This window comes from Peromyscus californicus, unplaced genomic scaffold (genome assembly GCF_007827085.1).
Source record: "Peromyscus californicus insignis strain IS unplaced genomic scaffold, ASM782708v3 Scaffold_3__1_contigs__length_106647218, whole genome shotgun sequence".
In the NCBI taxonomy this organism is placed as follows: Eukaryota; Metazoa; Chordata; class Mammalia; order Rodentia; family Cricetidae; genus Peromyscus; species Peromyscus californicus.
In genome coordinates this window covers 22,890,212-22,911,363 of record NW_026294551.1, presented here as the reverse complement: position 1 = coordinate 22,911,363, position 21,152 = coordinate 22,890,212, and the positions used below count along the sequence as shown (strand labels likewise).

The 21,152-nt window shown below is 43.0% G+C and overlaps 1 protein-coding gene across 1 annotated transcript; it reads left to right on the top strand.

Moving 5' to 3' along the window:
* Window positions 1-504: 504 nt before the first annotated feature.
* On the top strand, window positions 505-12,807 carry LOC128121608 (keratin-associated protein 9-4-like). Its single transcript, XM_052756412.1, has 3 exons — window positions 505-979; window positions 4,842-4,988; window positions 12,590-12,807. The coding sequence occupies exons 1-3, from the start codon at window positions 505-507 to the stop codon at window positions 12,805-12,807; spliced, it is 840 nt and encodes a 279-aa protein (XP_052612372.1).
* Window positions 12,808-21,152: the final 8,345 nt, after the last annotated feature.

Sequence of the window (21,152 nt, the reverse complement as noted above, 5' to 3'; positions counted from 1 at the left end):
GAAATGAGTTAATTTAAGTTGTTAAGAGATAGTTAGAAACAAGCCTAAGCTAAGGCTGAACTTTCATAATTAATAATAAATCCTTATGGCTTTTTCGTGAGCTGGTGGCTGAAAGAAAAATCCACCTACAAAGGAGAGACAAAATGTAGACAAACAGATACTCTGACTCCCCCAAGACAGCAAGGGCCACCACATGACCAGCTGATGATCAAGGATACAGTTGATACCAGTAGTGCAATAGCTTTCCCTTTATTGAAAGAGTTCCTAGACGGTATTCTGGAATAAGAATCAGATTAAACTTTCCAATGATGCATAGCATTGAGAAACACTTCCTTATGAACCATAAACTGAATATGGAAAATGATGTAAACAACATCAAGGAAAAGTCCTGCTGATTGGTCCAAACCTTAGAGGCCTGACATATAAAAGGTCCAGAATGCAAGAACTCACCATATTGTGGAAAACTCACCTGTGAACAAGAACCCTCCAACCACAGTTCACACCATGACCAACTCCTGCTGCCCCTCTTGCTGCCAGCCTACCTGCTGCAGGACCACCTGCTGTAAGCCAACTTGTGTTACCAACTGCTGCAGCACACCCTGCTGCCAGCCCAGCTGTTGTGAAACCACCTGCTGCAGGACAACCTTCTGTAAGCCAACCTGTGAGACCAGCTACTGCTGCCAGCCCTGCTGCCAACCCAGCTGCTGCAAATCCATCTGCTGCACGACCAGCTGCTGTAAGCCAACCTGTGTGATCCCCTGCTGCCAACCCAACTGCCAGCCCAGCTGCTGCAAAACCATCTGCTGCAGAAACACCTGCTGTAAGCCAACCTGTGTGTCCAGCTGCTGCTGTACACCCAGCTGCTGTGAAACTACCTGCTGTAAGACCATCTGCTATAAACCAACCTGTGTGACCAGCTGCTGCCAGCCATGCTGCCAACCAAGCTGCTGTGAGTCCAGCTGCTGCCAGCCCAGCTGTTGTGAATCCAGCTGCTGCCAGCCCTGCTGCTCTGAGTCCAGCTGCTGCCAGCCTAGCTGCTGCCCAACCTGCTATGAAACCACCTACTACTAGACCACCTGCTGTGAACCTACTTAGGTGACCAGCAGGTGCTTCCAGCCCTGCAACAGTGAGTCCAGCTGCTGCCAGCCCCACTGCTGAACACCTTTCCAACTGAACAATACCCAATCAACTGTACCTCTGTCACACCAATCTTGCCATGTGGGTATAATCTCACATCTGACTATGAGACTATCACCACTTTGGAAGCCTGTCAGTCACCTTGGTGGAATGCAAGTCCATTCACTCTCTCTCTCCTTTTCTCTCTGTATGGAGCCCAGTCCTCTGCTTCTCTTCTGAGCCCAGATCTTTCTTTCCCTCTAAACAATTGAGAAAAATGCATTAATTAAAATTATCAAAAATGTATGGAAACTTAATAAATTCTGGACTATTATTCATTCCACATTGTCTGTCATTATTACACTTTGATAAATCACTTGGTAGTAGCTCCACATGCTCAAAAGACTTTTTATTGTGCAATATAATAAGCTCTCTCTCTCTCTCTCTCTCTCTCTCTCTCTCTCTCTCTCTCTCTCTCTGTCTAGCACATACACACACACACACACACACACACACACACACACACACACACTGTTGTTAAAACATCTTCCCAGCAGGAAACATAAACAGCATCTACTCCTCCTAAGGTCCCATCAACAAACCAAAGAAGGATTCCACGAAAGTTGACTCTGAGGAGCCAATGAGTTTATCGTGTTTCCTTTCAAAGCACAATTGAGGGACTGCTTACAGGAGTATGGGTGTGCCTCCCTGAAAAGGCTGCACTTTACTTAGCAGAAATTAGGGCTTTTCCCATAGCTGCATGGATGGAGTCCCACCCCTAGTCTTCTATGTCCCCTCCCCAAGACCACCCTCAGTTAGAGCAGAGTGCATACAACTGGTGGTAGGGATTAGCTAGGTACTTATGTGAGGGATTCCTGGACCCCTCACACACATACTTCTCTGTAAGGTATGTAAACAGTAACCAAGCCCAGCTGGGAAGATCTTTTACCAAGGGCCACTGCTGAATGCTCCAAGATGGCAGTTCTTTGGCTCAGAGAACAGTACTGTAAGAGAGAGAGAGAGAGAGAGAGAGAGAGAACCTAATGCCATCCATCAGATCTCTGGAACAATTCGAAGTTAACAGCCAATGGTTACCATCTCCCCATGGCCCTTACCCCATTCCCTGGAAAGAATTGTCCTGCTCTTTTCTTCCCTGACTTCATGGAATGAATGTGGTACTGTTTCTTCCCTTTTTAGTTCATAAAAGAATTGGAAATGTTATCAGATTTATAAAATTTGATTGAATTAAGCAGTGATTATGTTCTAGACATTTCTTGTGAGAAGATCTTTAATTACTGCATCAATCTCATTGTTCATTATGGGTCTGTTCTAGCTTTGGGGAAAATAATTTTTGCAGGATCTCCTAATGATCTGAATTTCTCTGGGGTCCACTGTAACTTCTCCATTTCTTCTCTGATTTTATTCATTTTGACATTCTCATTCTTTCCTTTTGATTAATTAGGCCATAGGTTTGTCCATCTGGTTAAGCTTTTAAAGAATCATCTCTTTGTCGGCTGAATCTAAATATTGTTCTTTTAGACTCTGTCTCATTAATTTCTGCCCTACATTTTATTATTTCTTGCCATCTACTAAGTTTTTGATTAGTTGCTTATTGTTTTTCTAGCATGTTCGGGTGCATCATTAGGTTGTTTGTTTGAGATTTCTTTGGGGTTTTGTGTAACACTTATAGCTATAACTTTATTGAATGCTTAAGCTGTTCCTCAGAGGAGATGTTTTCCTACCCATTGATTTTTATTTGCATCTTAGAAATTTTAATTTCTTCCCTGTTTCTTAAATGACCCACTTGTTTCCTCAAAAGCAATCTCTTCAGTCTCTAAGAATTTGTGTAGTTTTTGTACATGTTCTTACTATTGATTTCTACATTTACTCCACTGCAGCCTGGTAGGATACAAGGAATTGTGTCCTTTTTTTGTACTTGTTAAGGCTTGCTTTGTGGCCTAGGATGTGATAAATTTTGGGAAAGATTCCGTGGGCTGGTGAAAAGAATGAGTATTCTTTATGTGTGTGGTAGAATATTCTGTATATATCTATTAAGTCCAGTTGACATATGGTAGAATTCAACCCTAAAGTTTCTTTGCTGAGGTTCACTTTCATAATCTATGATTTGGGGTACAATATGAGAGTGGGGCACCAAACTCTCCCAATTGCTATTGTACTGGGAACATTTCCTGTAGAGCCTGGACTGAGACAAGGGTCCCCACTATCTCCACACTTGTTCTGTGTTGTGCTTAGTCTTAGTCAGAGCAACAAGACAAGAGACAGATATGAAAGGACAACAACATGAGAGGAGGAAGCAAAACTACGTCTGTTCACAGGTTAATGGTTCTGTAGCTAAAAGGCTTCATGGACTCTGCCAGAAAACTTTTATGTCTAGCAAGCACTTTTAACTTGCAAAATACAAAACCAACATACAAAAATCAGTAGCTTACATAGCAATATTGAACCCACTGTGAAGGAGGTTAGGAAAACCATTCCCTTCACGATAGTTCCCCCCACACAAAGGATATGAAAGACCAGGGCAATGAAGACTAACATGCTGAAAAATAAAATGAAAGGAGATATCAAATGATGCAAAAACCTTCCACACTTCTTCTTGGCAAGTAAATAGTTTGAAAATGACCCTAATGTTAAAAAATTATTTGTAGACTGAACCCTATTCCCACAAAAATTCCAGTACCGTTCTTCACAAAACTCAAAAAAAAGTGAAATACTTTATGTGAAATACAAATGACTACACATATTCAAAGCAATCCTACACAGAACAAAACACTATTAGAGGTTTCAAAATGCATGGCCTCAAAGTATATTACAGAACAAAAGTGCTACAAATCCTCTGTATAGGAATAAAGATAGACGGGTAGACCAATGGTGGAGGATATAGTACTGAGAAACCAATGCACAGAAAGATACACAGCCACCAAACATCATCTTCCCAAATGCATTTGACACATCTGGGACACAGAGGTAGAGCTGGTACCAACATAGATGCCTGACTCATCTGAAGATACATTTTTCTGGATGAATAGACAAGGAGCTACGCATTCAGCTAATTGATATGAGCATAAAGCCATCTCATCTCTATCCATAGCTACTTCCTAATCGAAGTCCAAACTAAGGAAGAAAGCCATGGAAACAAAACTCTCCCAACGCTCTCTTCCCCAAGGAGCAAATACATTCTGCATGAAGTCCAGAACTGTGATGAAGCTGATAGTGTGACTCCCTCCTTTCATCTGAAAAAGTTCCCGGGAGTTGTTCCCAAATAAGAAACAGGTTAAGTCCTTTTAAAAAAGATTCCTATTAAGGAACAGCTTCTTCCTTGATAAACAAACTTTAAATATGGAAAATAATGTAACGAACAAGGAAAACTGTGATTGGTCCAAACTTAGGTGAACTGATGTATAAAAGACCCAACTAAAATGAAGGGATGGTATTCTAGAAAACTCGCCTGTAAACAAAACACCACTCTCCACACCTGAAACCATGACCAACTTCTGCTGCTCCCCTTGCTGCCAGTCCAGCTGATGCAGGACCACCTGCTGTAAGCCACCCTGTGTGACCGTGACCGACCAGCTGCTGCCAGCCCAGCTGCCATGGGTCCAGCTGCTGTGGCCAAATTAACAGCATCTGCAGCTTCTATCAGCCCTGCTGCCAACCAGCTTGCTGTGAAACTACATGTTACAAGACCACCTGCTGCAAACCAACAGATGAGACCAGCTGCTGCCGGTTGCCCTGCCTCCCCAGCTGCTGCATCACATCCTGCTGCCAGCCCAGCTGCTGCAGTGAGCCCTGCTGCCAACCCAGCTGCTGTGTGGCCAGCTGCTGCCAGCCCAGCTGCTGTGTGGCCAGCCCAGGTGCTGTATCTTGCCCAGCTGCTGCAAGCCCTGCTGTCAACCCTGCTGCCAGCCCAGCTGCTGTATGTCCAGCTGCTGCCAGTCCAGCTGCTGTTGATCAATTTCCCCAAGAGACAAATATCCACACAACTTATGTAAACTCTCTTCTTATTTGTGCTAAAAGCCATTAGGCTAAGCCCCAAAATTCTGTTAATTATCAAATTCTTATTCAAACATTAATTTCCTTGAGTAAATACAGAGTTCTTACTTTCACTCTCTTCCTGGTATGTAGAGCTCATGCCATCTTGTGTGAAAGTCTCGCTTCAGCTTAAATTCTGTGCCAAGGTCTTCATCTCTTCCTCTAAGTAACTTAAGAGAGCGTGTTCATTAAAAATATCATACTTTCATGCATCTTTGTAATCATGCTTCATTCTACACTCCTGCGCTACTTTGTTCTTCCTGGTCACTTTGAGCTGTCTCCTAAATCGTACTTAGCCTTCACAAATTCTTAATATATTATGCACCATATCTCATTCCATATTGTCTGTGTTTACTATTCTGTGGTAAAACCATGTGGTACAAGATTTACATGCACAATCAATTTTTAAATGTACAGTATGTTTCACTGTATCACACACAGAGCTCACAACGATGCAAAGCAGGTCTCTTGGAGTTATTTATCTTGCATATTTGAAATGAAATACTCACCGATTATTGACTCACTGTTACAAACCCCTTCTATGAAGCCAGTATCACTCTAATGCCCAAACCAGGTAAAGACACAACAATGACAACAAAAAAGAAATCATCATATCCCTGATGAACATAGACTCAAAAATACTCAATAAAATACTTTCAAGCAGAGTACAGACATACATCAAAAGAGATTATCTACCATGACCAGTTTGGCTTTATCTGTGAGATTCAGGGACAATTCAACACATACACACACACACACACACACACACACACACACACACACACACACGTCACTAAGTGCAATAAACCACATAAGTGAACTTAGAAACACAAACCACAGAATTATCTCAAGAGACATTGAAAAAACCTTTGGCAAAATTCAACATGCCTTCATAATAAAAGTCCTTGAGAAAATAAGAGTAGAGAGAACAAAACATAAAAACCAGTACAGCCATTATGGAAACTGGTATGAAGTTTTTCTAAAAATTAAAGTAAGAATTTCCATGTGACCCATCTATAACCTCCTAGGCATTTGCCCAAAGGACTCTATTTGCCCAGACCTATTTTTGCTTTTCTTTTTAAGATTGCTTGAGAAGCATCCATAAATTTTCCACTAGCTGCTCTACCCTTTCCCATCCCACCACTGTGTAAGGATTCTCAGTTCTCCACGTCCTTGTCAACACCTGTGTCTCTAGTTGTTTTCTGATAATAGATGGACATAGTATTCCAATGTTATAATTGCTGAATAATATTCCAATGATATTCTACCAGTCCGGGCAGAATGTGCCATGTGCCTGGCAAACCTGACAACGGAGGGAAGAAGTCCTTCCCCTGTGTTGGGCTCAGTTTGTGCTCAGCTCTCCTGAAACTGCCTTTTCACTAGTTGGCAGTTCTTCTAAGTATGTCAAATTCCTCTTGTCAAAACAAACCTAAATTTTCTTGATTCTTTTTCTTTTGGTCCTAGGGCACCTCAGTGCACAGTTGTCATGCTGATATTTCTATTTGTTACTAAGCCAACACCCCTCAAACCCTGAGAAAGAGTCCTTTTTGTTAAGTAGAATTCTGTTTCAGACACCATACCTTCTTATGCAGCCATGACAACATCCAGGATCTTGACTGTTCTGGGAAAAACAAGGCATAGAAATGCACCAGGTAAAACAGGTTTCATGCTGAGAGGACACTGGGCTGACCTGCTATTCACCCCCAGACTCATTACCATCTCCTTGTCATGCACTACCCTAGTAAAATCCCTGCCCAACCATATAATCTTGTTCCATCCCGCTTCCAACTCAGACGCAAACCAGCTCTGAAGATTAAAGGGCAGGACTCTCCCATATCCAAGATGGACTCTACCCCCTTCACAAAATCTTGGTGAATAATGTTCCTACTCATAGTATCTTCTCCTTCATCCCTTTGACTTCAAATCCATCGTTCGGGTAAGGTCCTGAGCTGCCAATTATTTCTCCAAAATCCTCCACTCAATAGGATCTAGATTCTGTTGTTGGTTCCATGATACCTGAAGGAGAAAGAACCCAGTTTGGGATCAAAAACCAGCAGCATTTTCATTTGGTCCTTTCTTTTATAATATTTTAGAGCAAGTTAGAACATTACTTGTCACACAAATCTAATTATATTTTTGAGTAACTCAGAGGTTCCTCCACAAGTTTTAAAAGCTAAATATACATCTAAGAATAATAAATTTTAAATGAACAAAAGTAACAAGATAGTAAACTTTTCTTCCAAAGATGCCAGGGGCTCTCACATTTTCTGTGGGTTTTTTTTTTTATCAGATAACACTCTGGCGTGCCTACATGTTCTTTGGTCATTTAATAAGCATGCTTTCTCCTCAGAAAGTTCAGCTGGCACATGTACTGAAGAAAAACTCCTCTGATGATGATTAGGTGACAACTAAAGACACTTCTTCACTTTTATTATCTGGAATAGTTCAATATTACATAAATGGCTATTGTTAGTTCCATACAATTGGCTGACGCTTTGTCTTCTTTGTTCCAAATATAGACAATAGATCAGTAACTTGGCTATAGAGTACGTACAGAGAGAAACCCCACACCAGCTCTGAATCACTGAAGTGTTTTCTACAGGCATGAGAAGTCTTAAGTAAGTAAAAGTGGAGAGGGCTGGAGAGATGGTTCAGTGGTTAGAAGCACTGGCTGTTCTTGTTGAGAACCTAGGTTTGATTTCCAGCCTTCACATGGCAGCTCACAACTGTCTGTAACTCTACTTCCAGGAGATCCAACACCTTCTTCTGGCCTCTTGGGCACCAGGTACACAAGTAACACACAGACATGCATGCACACAAAGCACCCATACACATAAAATAAAATATTTTTTTAATATTTGAAGCTTATTTTATTTATTTCCTTTTTTCTTTTTTTTATATTTTTTCTTTTTTATTTATTTATTTTTTTCTTTATTAAGAAATTTTCTACTCACTCCTCATGTTATCCACAGACCCCCCTCCTCCCTCCTCCCACCCCCCAGCCCTCTTTCCCAAACCACCCCACATGCCCACATCCCCCAAATCGAAGTCTCCCATGGGAAGTCAGCAGAGCCCAGCACACTGAGCCTAGGCAGGTCCAAGCCCCTTTCCCACTGCACCAAGGCTGTGCAAGGTGTCACACCACAGGCACTGGATTCCCAGAAGCCTGCCCATGCACCAGGGACAGATCCCAATCCCCCTGCCTGGGTGCCCCCCAAACAACTGTCTTCCATGTCCAGAGGGCCTAATCCAGTCCCATGGGGGCTCCACAGTCACCAGTCCACAGTTCATGGGTTTCCACTAGTGTAGTCCATCATCTCTGCCGAAGGACAAACATAGCATGTACTCACTCATAAGTAGATTCTAAATGGGAGGGAAGGGATGGCCAGACTGCAACCCACAACTCCAGAGAGGCTAGCTAACAGGAAAAGACCCTAGGAGGGACACATGGATGACCCTGTGAAGGAGAAGTGGATGAGATCTACATGAGTGGACTGGGTGTTGGGGGTGGCAGAGGGCGAGGAGTGGGGGATGAGAACATAGGGAAATGGGAGGGTCAGGCTGGAACAGGGACAGAGTGGGAGGGCAGAGAGGGAGATACCATGATAGATGAGAACATCATGGGAATAGGAAGAGGCAGGGTGCTGGGGAGGCTGTCAGGAATCCACAAGGTTGACCCCACCTTGTCTGTTGGCAGTGGTCCAGAGGGTGCCTGGACCGGTCTACTCTGGTGACCAGCCTATCAAATAAAATAAAATAATTTTTTTAAAGAACATAAATATAAGGAAATAAAGCAAAGCCAAATTGTGTTCTGAGGAGGTGGGGAATCTAGATAAATTCAAGACTGACTCAATTAGATGAGCTAGAGGAAATGCGGTAAAAACAGGAAGAATGGAAATGTATATTTAGGAATATATATGTACAGTCAATATGTCTCCAAATAAGGTATCCATGAGTCAAATCCAGTGTAACATTCACAAATCATAACCAAACCAAATTGATTTCAGTAAGGCAATATTTGTCTAACATTTGAACATGCCTCAGTGTTTAACCATGTTTACTAAAAAAAGATACAATAACCAAATATCTCAAATTTTAAACTAAAAGCATGTTACAAAAGATCAATGCATTTGGAATTGAGTTGGGTTTTTTGTGTGTGGGTGGGGTAGGAGGAGAAGGATCTAATTTCCCAGTAGCATTTGTTAAAGATGCCGTCTTTCCTCCAATGTGAATTTTCGGCATTTTTGTCAAAAATCATGTGTCAAAAAGGAGAGCATGAATTTGAAGAAGAGTAGGGAGGGGTATATTGGAACTTTGAAGCGGGGTATGGAAAGGAGAAATGTTGTGATTGAAATACAATCTGAAAAATCAACAAAAAATATACTCAAGCTCAAAGAACTATTTTTTTTTTTAAATCAGGTGTCAGAAATTTTAGGATCATAGGCTTTTATCTGGGTCCTTAATTCTATCCCACTAATCAATGTGTCTCTTTTGATGCATAATACCAGGGTGTTTTTATTACTATAGTCTGTAGTATAACTTGAAATCAGGACTGGAGATGCTTACAACACTGTTTTTATTGTCCAAGATTGTTTGGGCTATTCAGGGTCTTTTGTGCTCCAATATAAATTTTAGGATTATTTTTTCAATTTGTGTGAAGAATTGTGCTGAAATTTTCATGGGGATTTGCATTGGATCTATGGACTGCTTTTGAGATTGTGATCAGTTTCACAATTTTATTCCTAGCAATCCATGATCGTGAGAGTCCGTTCCATCTCTTAGCATATTTAATTTCTTTCTTTGGTGTTTTATAGTTTTCATTGTATGTTTCTTCTTTATTAGCTTTGGAGGATTGGGAAAGATCATTGTGAAACAATGCCTTGGACATGATGAGACCATGCACTCATGAACTCCCAGGAGCTGTGATTGCCTACCCAAGACCTGCATAAAATCAACCCAGTCATAATTCCATAATATGAGGAGAGGTAAAAAAAAAAAAAAAAAAAAAGCCCTGTCCCTAACTGAGGTGCTTTGATCTCTGAAGACTGTCGGGGTAAGAAATTTAAAGGTTCTTTCAAGATGTTTAAGGGAAATGGCCCACACTCCAGTGGATAGCCCTACACTGACAGTTCTCAACCTATGGGTCATGACCTCTTTGAGGTTGTGTAATAAATATCCTGCATATCAGATACTTACAGTATGATTCAGCAAAATTACAGAACGTAGTAGCAATGAAAATACTTTCATCGTTGGGGGTCACCGCAACATGAGGAACTGTATTAAAGGGTCGCGGCATTAGGAAGGCTGAGAACTACTGCCCTACACCCATGTGCATATGGACAGTACTGATTTGACTCATCACTGGGCCAAAAAGAAGACATGAAGTTTGGAGGGAGACACAGTGAAGGAGTCTGAAAGAGGTTGGGGAGGGAATGGGTGGTAGATCAGAATATAATACATATATGAATTCTAAAACATTGAGTTTTCTGTTTTGTTTTGTTGTTTTTCAAGACAGGGTTTCTCTGTGTAGCCTTGGCTGGTCCTAGAATCAGTTCTGTATACCAGGCCAACCTCAAACTCACAGAGATCCACCTGCTGTTAGCATTGTAAATCAGCACCACATATCACACAGCACACCCTCCACTCAAAGGAGGAGCTCTGCAGAAGAGAAAGAATTAACTCACAAAGCATTCAAACAAAGAGATAGGAAGCATGTCTCAAATCTACCTGCTTAGGGATACAGTCCAGGGATACTGATGTGATAGAGAAACAGAGTGAAGTGTGGCTTGGGCATAGTGGGTAGATGAGAAGTGAACCAACCCACAATTTGTACATATACGAATGAATACCATGGCTTGTCTGGGACACAGGTGAAGAGATAGCCTGTCAGTGTGCTTTCCCACCCTCCAACTTCAAAGAAGTCACCCACTGGAAATGTCCACAGTCTCAATTGAAGTATCAATGGTTTCATTCCCATTGAGTTAGATGAATCTGTCTTCCAGGTTCCTGCAAAACATCTCAGACAACTACTATCATCAGGACCTGCTATTATCACATATCATGGGTGTTTGTCTAGAGCAAAATTGGTGCGCACCTAACAACATGGCTTAGCACAGCCTCCAAAGTTGATGACTTCCAAAATTAAAGTCAGTTAGAAGAGAGTTATTGAAAACAAAAGAGAATTCACAGACATCAGCTCCTTTCCAGGGGATGAGAGGATGTGATTGGTAGACCTTGGAGTTAATTTCTACTTCTCACTCTAGCCGTAGCAACAACAACATGATTGTGTTCACTTCATGATGTTCTCTCGGATTGGAAATTAATTATTATGCTCATTTAAGGTGATTGACAGACCTAAGGAAAAGAGTTAATGTCTCAGTTAAGTCAGGTCCCACGACAACACATTCCTCCCTTGAATAAAAAGAGAAGAGAATGGTTAAACAAAGAATGACACACAGACAGGCAGAACACTAGAGACACTTCTCTACAGGTTAGGACTGTATTTGTCTGGACCCTGGTTCTTTTCAGATCAGCAACAGTTCAAGTCCTGTGTGTTCATCCTAGTACGACCTCAGACCTGGGAAATGACGATAAACCATCACTACATCTGTGAATACTCTCCTCCCTCCAGTGTGTCCGCTGCTTTAGTTCACCTGCTCTGTCTAATTGTGCTCTATTATGAATGTAGTAGCATTGTAGCATTGTGCTGGACATCTTCCCAGATTGCCTTTGGTTTTTTCTAGACAGAATCTCATATAGCCCAACCTGGTCTCAAACTCCCTATGTATCTGAGGATGACCTTGAACTTCTGATCTTCCATTTCCACTTCCCAAGTGATGAGATTATGGGCACGTACCACCAAGCCTGTCTAATGTAGTGTTAGGGATTGAAATCTGGACTTCATACATCCTAAGCAAGCATCCTTCCACCTGAGCTACATCACCAGTCCCTCACCCCCAAATGTCTTTAATGCATCTGGAACACCCAGGTGGAGGAGCTGTTACAGAAAAAAAATGCCTGGATTAACCTGTGGAGTCAGGCTTCTGTGAGTAAACAATGAACTAGTCATTCAGTCCATCTCCAAGCACCACCAAGCCTCTCTCGAGAGTCTCTTCCTAATATAAGTAGAGCCAACGGAGCAAAACTTTGAAAGGACAACTACCCTGAGTCTCCCGGGGTTCCAGGAGTGATTACATGTTCAATTAATGATCAAATCAAGGTGCTGCTGATGGTAGGTTCAGCTTCCTTCTGCCTGTAAAGGTTTCTTATGAGTTGCTCTCAGTTAAGATCCTTGCTTTGAAAAACTTCATAACATTGAGAGAGCAATGTGTTCTTTAATAACATCAAACCGAATGTGAAATATTACAGAAACAAGGAAAGACCTGCTGATTGGTCCAGACTATAAAGACCTGATATATAAAAGGCCTGCACAGAAAGAAGTCATTGTCTTCTGGAAAGCTGACCCGTGAACAGGAGCCCAGCTTCCACATCCAACACCATGACCCAGTCCTGCTGCTCCCCTTGCTGCCAGCCCACCTGCTGCAGGACCACCTGCTGCAGGACCACCTGCTGCAGGACCACCTGCTGGAGACCAAGCTGTGTGAGCAGCTGCTGCCACCCCACTACCAGCCTTGCTGCTGAGGATCTATCTGCTGCCAACCATGCTGCACTCCCAATTGCTGCACACCCTGTTACTGGAGCAACTGCTGCCAACCTCCTGCTGCAGGACCACCTGTTGAGAACCAGCCTGCATGATTATCTGCTGCAGCACACCCTACCACTAGCCCTGCTATTGTGGGTCTAGCTGCTGCTGCTGCTGCTGATGATGATGATGATGATGATGATGACGATGACGACGATGATGATGGTGATGGTGATGATGATGATGATGGTGAGGATATGTTGATGATGATGAATTTCTCAAAGAACTAACATCTGAACAAACTCTTGCTAGCAACTCACTTGTCACACCTATACAAGCCCACTTCTTACCTTTTTGGTAACCACCAGGACATCACCAATAGTGTTCTTTCACTATCTATTCTCTTCTAAGAGCTCTGAGCTACTCTGAGGTAATACAGAGATCTCACTCTTCTTTCCTTAGTGCTTATGGATACACATTTCATAACCCTGTGTCCTTCATAGGGTCATATTCTAAAACTGAGATCTTTGCTTCCCCTAAAGTAATACTGGGACAGTAGTCACTGGTCTTAACGCCTGAGCCATCCCTCCAGACCCTACCACAGTTTTCACCCATTCATTTCCTAATGGACATTTCAGTTGCTCCAGTATCTTGACTGTGGCTATTACTAATGCCATGAGAAATTCAATATTCTGATATCTAGAGTTATGCATTCTAGATATTCATGCCATATCTGATAGATGGTTGGCAAAGGTTTTTCTCATTCTGTAGAGTCTCTCTTTACTCTCCTGATGAACTCCTTTGCTGTGAAGCATTTTCATTTTCTATAATCCCATTTGTCAGTTCTTGGGATTAGTTATTTGCTAGTAGAGTCTTTTCCAGAAACAATAACAAATGTTGTTGAGGATATGGGGAGGGATGAGCATTTATACACCACTGGTAGGAAAGCAAACTGGTCCAGGCACTGTGGAAATCAATATGGGGGTTCCTCTGAAAACTAATATAAGAAGCTAGTTGGGAAAAAGAAGGGGGTTAGCAGGAGTGAGAGAGAAAAAAGAGAGGGTTAACAGTGTGATTAAAACACATTATGCACAATGGAATTTTTTTCATCCAGAAAGAATAAAATTTCCAGGACACCAATAGAACTGGAGATCAATTAAGTGAAATAAGCCAGACTCACAAAGTCAAATGCTGCGTTTTTTCCTCTCATAGATGAAATCTATCATTAAATTTATGTGTGTATATACATGTCTAGGAGGGCACAAAAGTAGAAAGGGGACTGTGTTGGAAGCAGAGATCTCATGGGAAGGAGAGAAGGACAAAGAGATGACATTGGAGTCCACGTGGCCTGAAGCCGGAGAGGAGGCACAGGAAGCCAGCATGAGATGTAGAGGGAGCTAAGGAGAATGGAGAAAGGACAAGTAATAACAAGGCATGGGGATGGTAATCCTCTTCTTGACTGTGATTGCAGAACACGCTTTTCCCCCAAGTTCTCTTCAGTGAGAACTGGTGAGTTTAACTGAAGTTTAAATATGCTAAAAGTAAATTATTCTTCTCTTAATTTGAGTTAAAAGCTAAACACATTTCTTTATTCATGTTTTCTGGTAATACTGTAGAAATCACCAGTACTGGTTTCATAAACTTGTTCTGTAATCTGTTGCTTTTGTTCATAATATAAAGTGAGGCTCAACAATTCTCCTTAAAATTTCTCCCATAGTGTATGTTCCACAGCAGGGCCCATAGGACAGTCTAACATTCTTACTGAAAAGATAACTGCTCTTCCCCAAGCCAAGCTGTGCAACAGAATCAATGGTGCCACACATGGGCATGAGATCCTGCAGAAAAATCAGTGCAGAGGCATGGCAAATCCAAGTAGGGTCATAGGAGGGTGGAGAACCTTGGCGGCCTCAGAACTGACTTCATTAGAGAAGGCAGATGCACTATAGGAAGAACAGGAGGGCTGACTAGTGGAACCCCAGATCAGTGTCCATCCTGAACAGTATTTAAGCATACCAAATTCAGTTCCATGTGCGTATGACCACCACCCTCTTATACTATTACCGGAAATGCAAAGTTGCTCTAATACTTTGGCATTCATCAACGGTTTTCATTGCACTAACTGAAAAAGGTAGAATAATCACAGGTATTTGCATATAAGAGGGTTTTATAATCATCAACATGTTTTCAAGATAGAATAATGTAGCAAATCAGGAAGATAAAAATTATATTATTCCAGTGGAAAAATCTACAGAAAAATAACATATTTAATTTTTGAATATCAGGAAATTCCCCTCATATATTGAGAGTATAAGTATATCCTGCATATCATACAAAAGTGCCTTACAGTATACTAAGGCAATAATAATTTGTAATTAAACAAATTACTGCTAAGTAGATAAAACATCATTTATAGATATGACTATATAAATTACCATTAGATGTGTTGAGATACTATTAATAAGAGAGGAAGGAGAGATAGAAAGGAAGAGAGAGAGAGAGGAGAGAACTGTAGTCCTATACAGCTATAATACCCAGCCCTTGGGAGACTGAGGCAGGAGGATCAGTTGTTCTAGGCCAGTCTGAGCTGCACAGTAAAACAGAGAAGCAGAGGGATGCAAAGTGAGAGAAGAGGAGGGAAGAGAAAGGAGAGGGGGAGAGCAGGAGAGAAGAGGAGGGGAGGAGAGGGGAGGGGAGGAGAGGGGAGAAGAGGAGAGGGGAGGGGAGGAGACGAGAAGGAGAGAGGAGGGGAGGAGAGGGGAGGAGAGAAGGGGAAGGGAGGGAAGAGGGGGAGAGAGGAGGAGAAGAGGGGAGTAGGGAGGAGAGGAGGGGAGAGGGGAAGAGAGGAGGGGAAAGGAAAGAAGAAGGGAAGAGGGGAGCAAGAGAAGAAAGAGGGAAGGAGAGGAGGGGACGGGAAGAGAGGGGGAGGGGAGGAGGGGGAAGGAGAGGGGAGGAGGGGAGAGGAGAGGGGAGGAAAGGAGGGAGCAGTTTGTGATTCACCTGACACATCTGACTCGTGAACAGTCAGAAACTAGAGCAGCTATCATCTCAGTTGGCCCACAGCTTTCCTCATTAGTCCCGGAAAGTCTCACACCCTGCTCAGTATTATGTCCACCTGGGGGCTTCCTGCACCCCACTTCACCCCTTCTCTATGAGGCACACATAGTGCCAAACAGTCTCTGAGTGCCTGTGGCAGGCCTGGGATGTGAAAGGGGGGATAACTGTGAAAGGGGGAATAACAGCTACAGAGACAGGTGCCCGGTAACCTTGAACCAAAGTGGTGCCCGCCCGAACACCCTTGACACCAGGTGTGGAGCCAGCCTTTCACTGTGACAGAGGCGTGATGTCTCTCATCAATGACACTTCCCAAAAGATCAAGCTGTGGAGTGACCACCACCCTGACCTTTCAGATAACCAAATGAGGACCATGGCAGGAAGGATGCTGATGATGTAACCATCTTGCTTTTATCCAAAATTAAAAAAAAAAAAATGTTCCTAGGAACAGATTAAGCTTTTTCAAAAGGTTCATGACATTTGAATTTGAGGAACAACCTCGTCCTTGTCAATGCCCAAAATGAATGTGGAAATTAATGCAAGCAACAACTAAGAAAAGCCCTGCTGATGGGTCCAGACTTTGGAGACCTGACATAAGAAGGCCAGACTTTAAAAAAACAAAAAACAAAAAAAATCACACCCTGGAAAACACCTGTGAAAAGACCCCTCTCCCCACTCTCCACATCATTACTGCTGCCCACCTTGTCAGCCCAGCTGTGGCACCATACCCTGCTGCCCGCCAGCTTGCAGTGGACCTGTCCACAAAACCCTTCTGTCATCCCAGAGCTATGGATTCAACTCCTGGCAGCCCTGCTCCAGGCTTCCCTATGGTCAAACCACTCATGCTGCCTCCCTAGCTGCCCTACCACCCTTCCTGTATGTCCAGATGCTGACAGCCTTCCGGTTTCTGACTCTCCCACTACAGAATCATGTGACAAGCCAAGTTCCTTGGTTTCTGCTGCAAACTCCATTACCACACCTTGGTAGCACCTAGCATGTTGCTGCCATCTTGTGACTCTGCTCAGTAAGATGCAGCCACCTTTGCCCTAATTTCCTCTTCCTTTATCTGCTGTTGACCTCTGGGTAAAGAGTCCCTCCCAGTAATGCCTTGATGTCATCCAGCCTGTTCTGTGGTATCACTTTTGTCTGACATTTACTTTCCAGGACTTACATTTACATTTTCTTTCATAAGTATCATCCGAGCTTGAAAATGATCCCGGCATGGGGAAAGGAGAGAACCTGACTCTTGAAAATCTACATCTTAGCATGTGCACAAGCAGACACGCGCACACATGCACACACACACACACACACACACACACACACACACACACGCACACACACATACACCACAGATTTTTATGTGTGTTGTATTATCCCTTCCAATCTCATAGTTGGCCCACAAAACAGGCAGAGAACAGATGATAATTTCCTGTCATAGTTGGGAAGAGTGACTTATCTAGCCACCGACAGTTATCTAGCTGCATTCAGATGATTGATTTGGGGCACCTTTACTATTCAGATTTTAATGCAAGTAGAAACCAGTCTTGCTCACTGTTGCAAGGAGGCCAATTAGGGTGGTCCATCAACAATGATAATTATGTCTTGCACGTGTAAGACATGTTTAAGAATGTAATATAACTGTGTGATGGATAATTTTGGTTGTCAACTTGACAAACCTGGGGAGAAAGAACCCCAGCTGAGGAATTTCCTCCACCGGATAGAACCGTGGTCATGTCTATGGGTCATTTTCTTGATTGTTAATTTAAGTTGGGAAGCCCAATCTACCATGGGCAGTGCCATCCCCGGACAAGTAGCTGAACATGAACCTGGGAGTCAGCCTAGAAGCAGCACCCTCCACGGTTTCTGCTGCAAACTCCTACCTTGGGTTCCTGCTTTCGTTTCCCTGGGTAACAGACTATAACCAGCAGAGTAAAATAAACCATTTCCTCCCCCAAGTTGCTTGCCCCTGCTTTTTATCACAGCAACAGGAAACTAACTAGAACACATTGACAAAAAATAGATTAAGAAACAGGCTGTAGGGCCAATAGAGCGCATTTTCTGATTTGAGGTTCTCCAAATCCTGGATCCGCTTAGCTTCCTGGACAGAGCATTGTGAGGAGAATCCTGTGGTCCACCTGTTTCTGGATGCTGTGAGGCAAAACTGAAGCTGAGGAAATGAAAACCAGATTGTTATCAGAAACTTCAAGGATTTGAGAGGGAAAAAAAACACCCCTAGAAGTCTTAGTGGATGTAACAGGTAAGAATGTGGCCCCCCAAAGGTGGAGCCAGGTCTTCTGAATAATTAACAGTAAAAACAATATAACCAGATGTGTGCCAGGCAACAACTGATCCTGGCTCTGGATGGGAAAGAATAGTTTACGGACAGAGCTGGCTTGTGATTAGATCTCAGATGGCACAGTAGGACAGAGAGATTCTGGGAAGGGGCTACCAGGTTCTCTTGCTTGCTAGAATCTTACTCCCCTGGTCATGATGAGGAGAAAGATGAGCTGGGGAACTACCATTTTCTGAGCATCTACAGGTAGGAGCCTGGATATTTTCTCCTCCTCTCTAACTAATAATCCAACAAGGTTTCACTATGTCCATTCTGTACATGTGGAAACAGAGATGATGTGAGATGAATTAGCTTGTTCAAGGTTCCACAACTGGGCCAAATTGTTCTCACTGTGCTCACTGGGAGCCCAAACAGTGTAGACGAATTTCTAAACAGTGTTACTAAATAAGAAACACAGAGCCAAATACAGGAGTGAAAGCTGTAGAGATCAGAGAAACAGGAATAACCAACAGCTAACCTTACTCGCCACACCACCGCAGCTTCCCAAGAGAACCAACCTCTTCCTGTCTAACCTGTGCCTTTATTGCCTTGCTGTTATGCCTCATTGGCTCTTAACCCAGCCACCTCACTTCCTCGTCAATGCCTGTCTATACAGACCTCCAGGTCTCTATGGTTGGTACTGGGATTAAAGGAGTGTGTCACCACACTTGACTGTGTCCTTGAACACACAGAGACTCTGCCTGCCATGTGATTGGATTAGAGGTGTGTGCTACCACTGCCTGACTTCTGTTTATGGCTGGCTCTGACCTCTGATCTCCAGGCAAGCTTTATTTATTAACATACAAATAAAATATCACATTTCAGCACAAATAAAATATTACCACAATACAGTTCTAGAGAAGGAACATGGGTTGATGATGCTGTGACTAATTACCAATAATTACAAATTACCTAATTCTTTCACACGCTTGACTTCCTTTTTTTTTTTTAATTGGGACTTCAAGATGGAGAATGAAAACAAATATTTCTGTTTGGATGTTAAAATGATCGTTTATTTCAACAAGATTTGGGCACTTACTCTATAAGTACTGTGCCAAATACTAGAGTTAGAGATGTGAACAAGACCATCAAGATGTCCACCATCATTGTCTAGAAGAATATAAACAGGAAAAAAATGTACATACCAGGAGTGAGAATCATGAACTTCTATCACAGTTACTTAGGGCCTTAGTTACTCCCCTGTCACTGTGATAAAATACCCTGACAAAAGCAACTTAAAGGAAAAGGGACTCACTGGGGCTCACACTTCCAGAAGGAAATGGCCCATTATGGCAGGGAATACACAGTAGCAAGGACAGAAGGCAGGCATAGGAGCAGGAGGCTGGCTGGTCACATTGTATCTGTAAGGAGAGCGTGAACAGGAAGCCGGATCAGGCTACAAAACCTCAAAGCCCGCCCCCTTCCCCCACCACTTCCTCCAGTGAGGCTCCATCCCTCTGCTAAGGGTTCTGCAGCCTTCTCAAACAGCACCACCCGCTGGAGACTGGTTGTTCAAACAAATGAACCCTTTAAGGAGACAGTTCCCATTTAAACCACCCACATTGAAGACGGTTATATGTGGCAGGATTATATCTTGCCAACCAAACACGGGGGGATAAAAAGAAAGAAAAACGGCTCTGCACTGAACACATGGATCCACATGTGGATGGGAGGACATGGTTGACACTGGAAGATGAGTTCCGGTAAGAACGCTTCCAGAATAAGTATGTGTAAAACCAACGGAAGTTGTTTAGACTACGTAATCTCTCACAAAGCGGAAGAGGAATGATGAGAATATGGGTGTCTCTGGTTTCAATGTCCATGGCCCAGCCTTTCCCTCCTTCCTCAGTGGGAAACATGCATGTTATACAGGTTTCCTGGCAAGAGACAAAATATTAATGGTGCCCTAAAGATGCACACCACAAAGCTGGTGGTGCACAGCCAGGCGTTATAGCACATGCCTGAATCCCAGCACTCGGGAGGCAGCAGCAGAAGGACCCCTGTAAACTCAAGGCTGACCTGGTCTACACAAGCAAGCTCCCAGCACAGCCAGATCTACAGGCTGAGACTCTGCCTCAAAAACCCAAAAATAAACCCACATATGCTAGGAGAGGGCTGAAAATAATCTAACTATATCCTGGAGATCTCAGTACAGCTAAAATACAATACGAAGCTCTTAGGCCTCCAGGAAAACCACTCTGAGCTTTATTTTAAGTGATATGTCCTACCAAGTAATGTTAGTGATGATAACAAGAGAACCTCTAAAGCATTGTACTAGCAAGGTAGAGAGATATGTGCTTGACAGAAACTATCCTACAGCAAAAAGAAGATAACCACTTTGTTTAGATAAAAATCTTCCTGACTTCCTAGCCAAGGGCTCTGGGTAGAGGATGGAGATGATAAAAAGCAGGGTCGTACTCAGAAGTGCCATTCTGATTATCCAGATAGGTTTGCTGCTTATGGAGGGACATTTAGAGGACTCGGAATGGGAATAAACTAAGAGGTGGGGAAACTCTGCAAAGGACCTTGCGAGGGTTCCACACACCAGATCATCTGCATTCTGTGTGTTTTCAGCCAGGAGACATTCAAACACTGGATCCGGCAACTGTTTGTCAGGAAGGCTCATGAGGATTCTTTCCATGCCTGGGATTCCTCAAGCTCCCCAAACATTCTGTCCTGGCCTGTCATTACTAGATTGATGCATTGCTAACCAGATCTTCCTCTGAGGTCCAAGGTATTCAACAGTACTTTAAAGAGAACATATACATGGCCATGATCTGGAGTGTTCACTTTAAAGAATGCTACCTTCAAAGGACATTTGGGGCAGAATTCACAGTTCTGATAAACTTAGAAGGCTCTGGCCTTTAGCCTCGCAAACTCACAGACACGCTTCTGTTTACATGCCAAGGATGAAGCCAGTGCCTGCAGCAGAAGCCCATAAAGCAAAGGCGTCTGTTT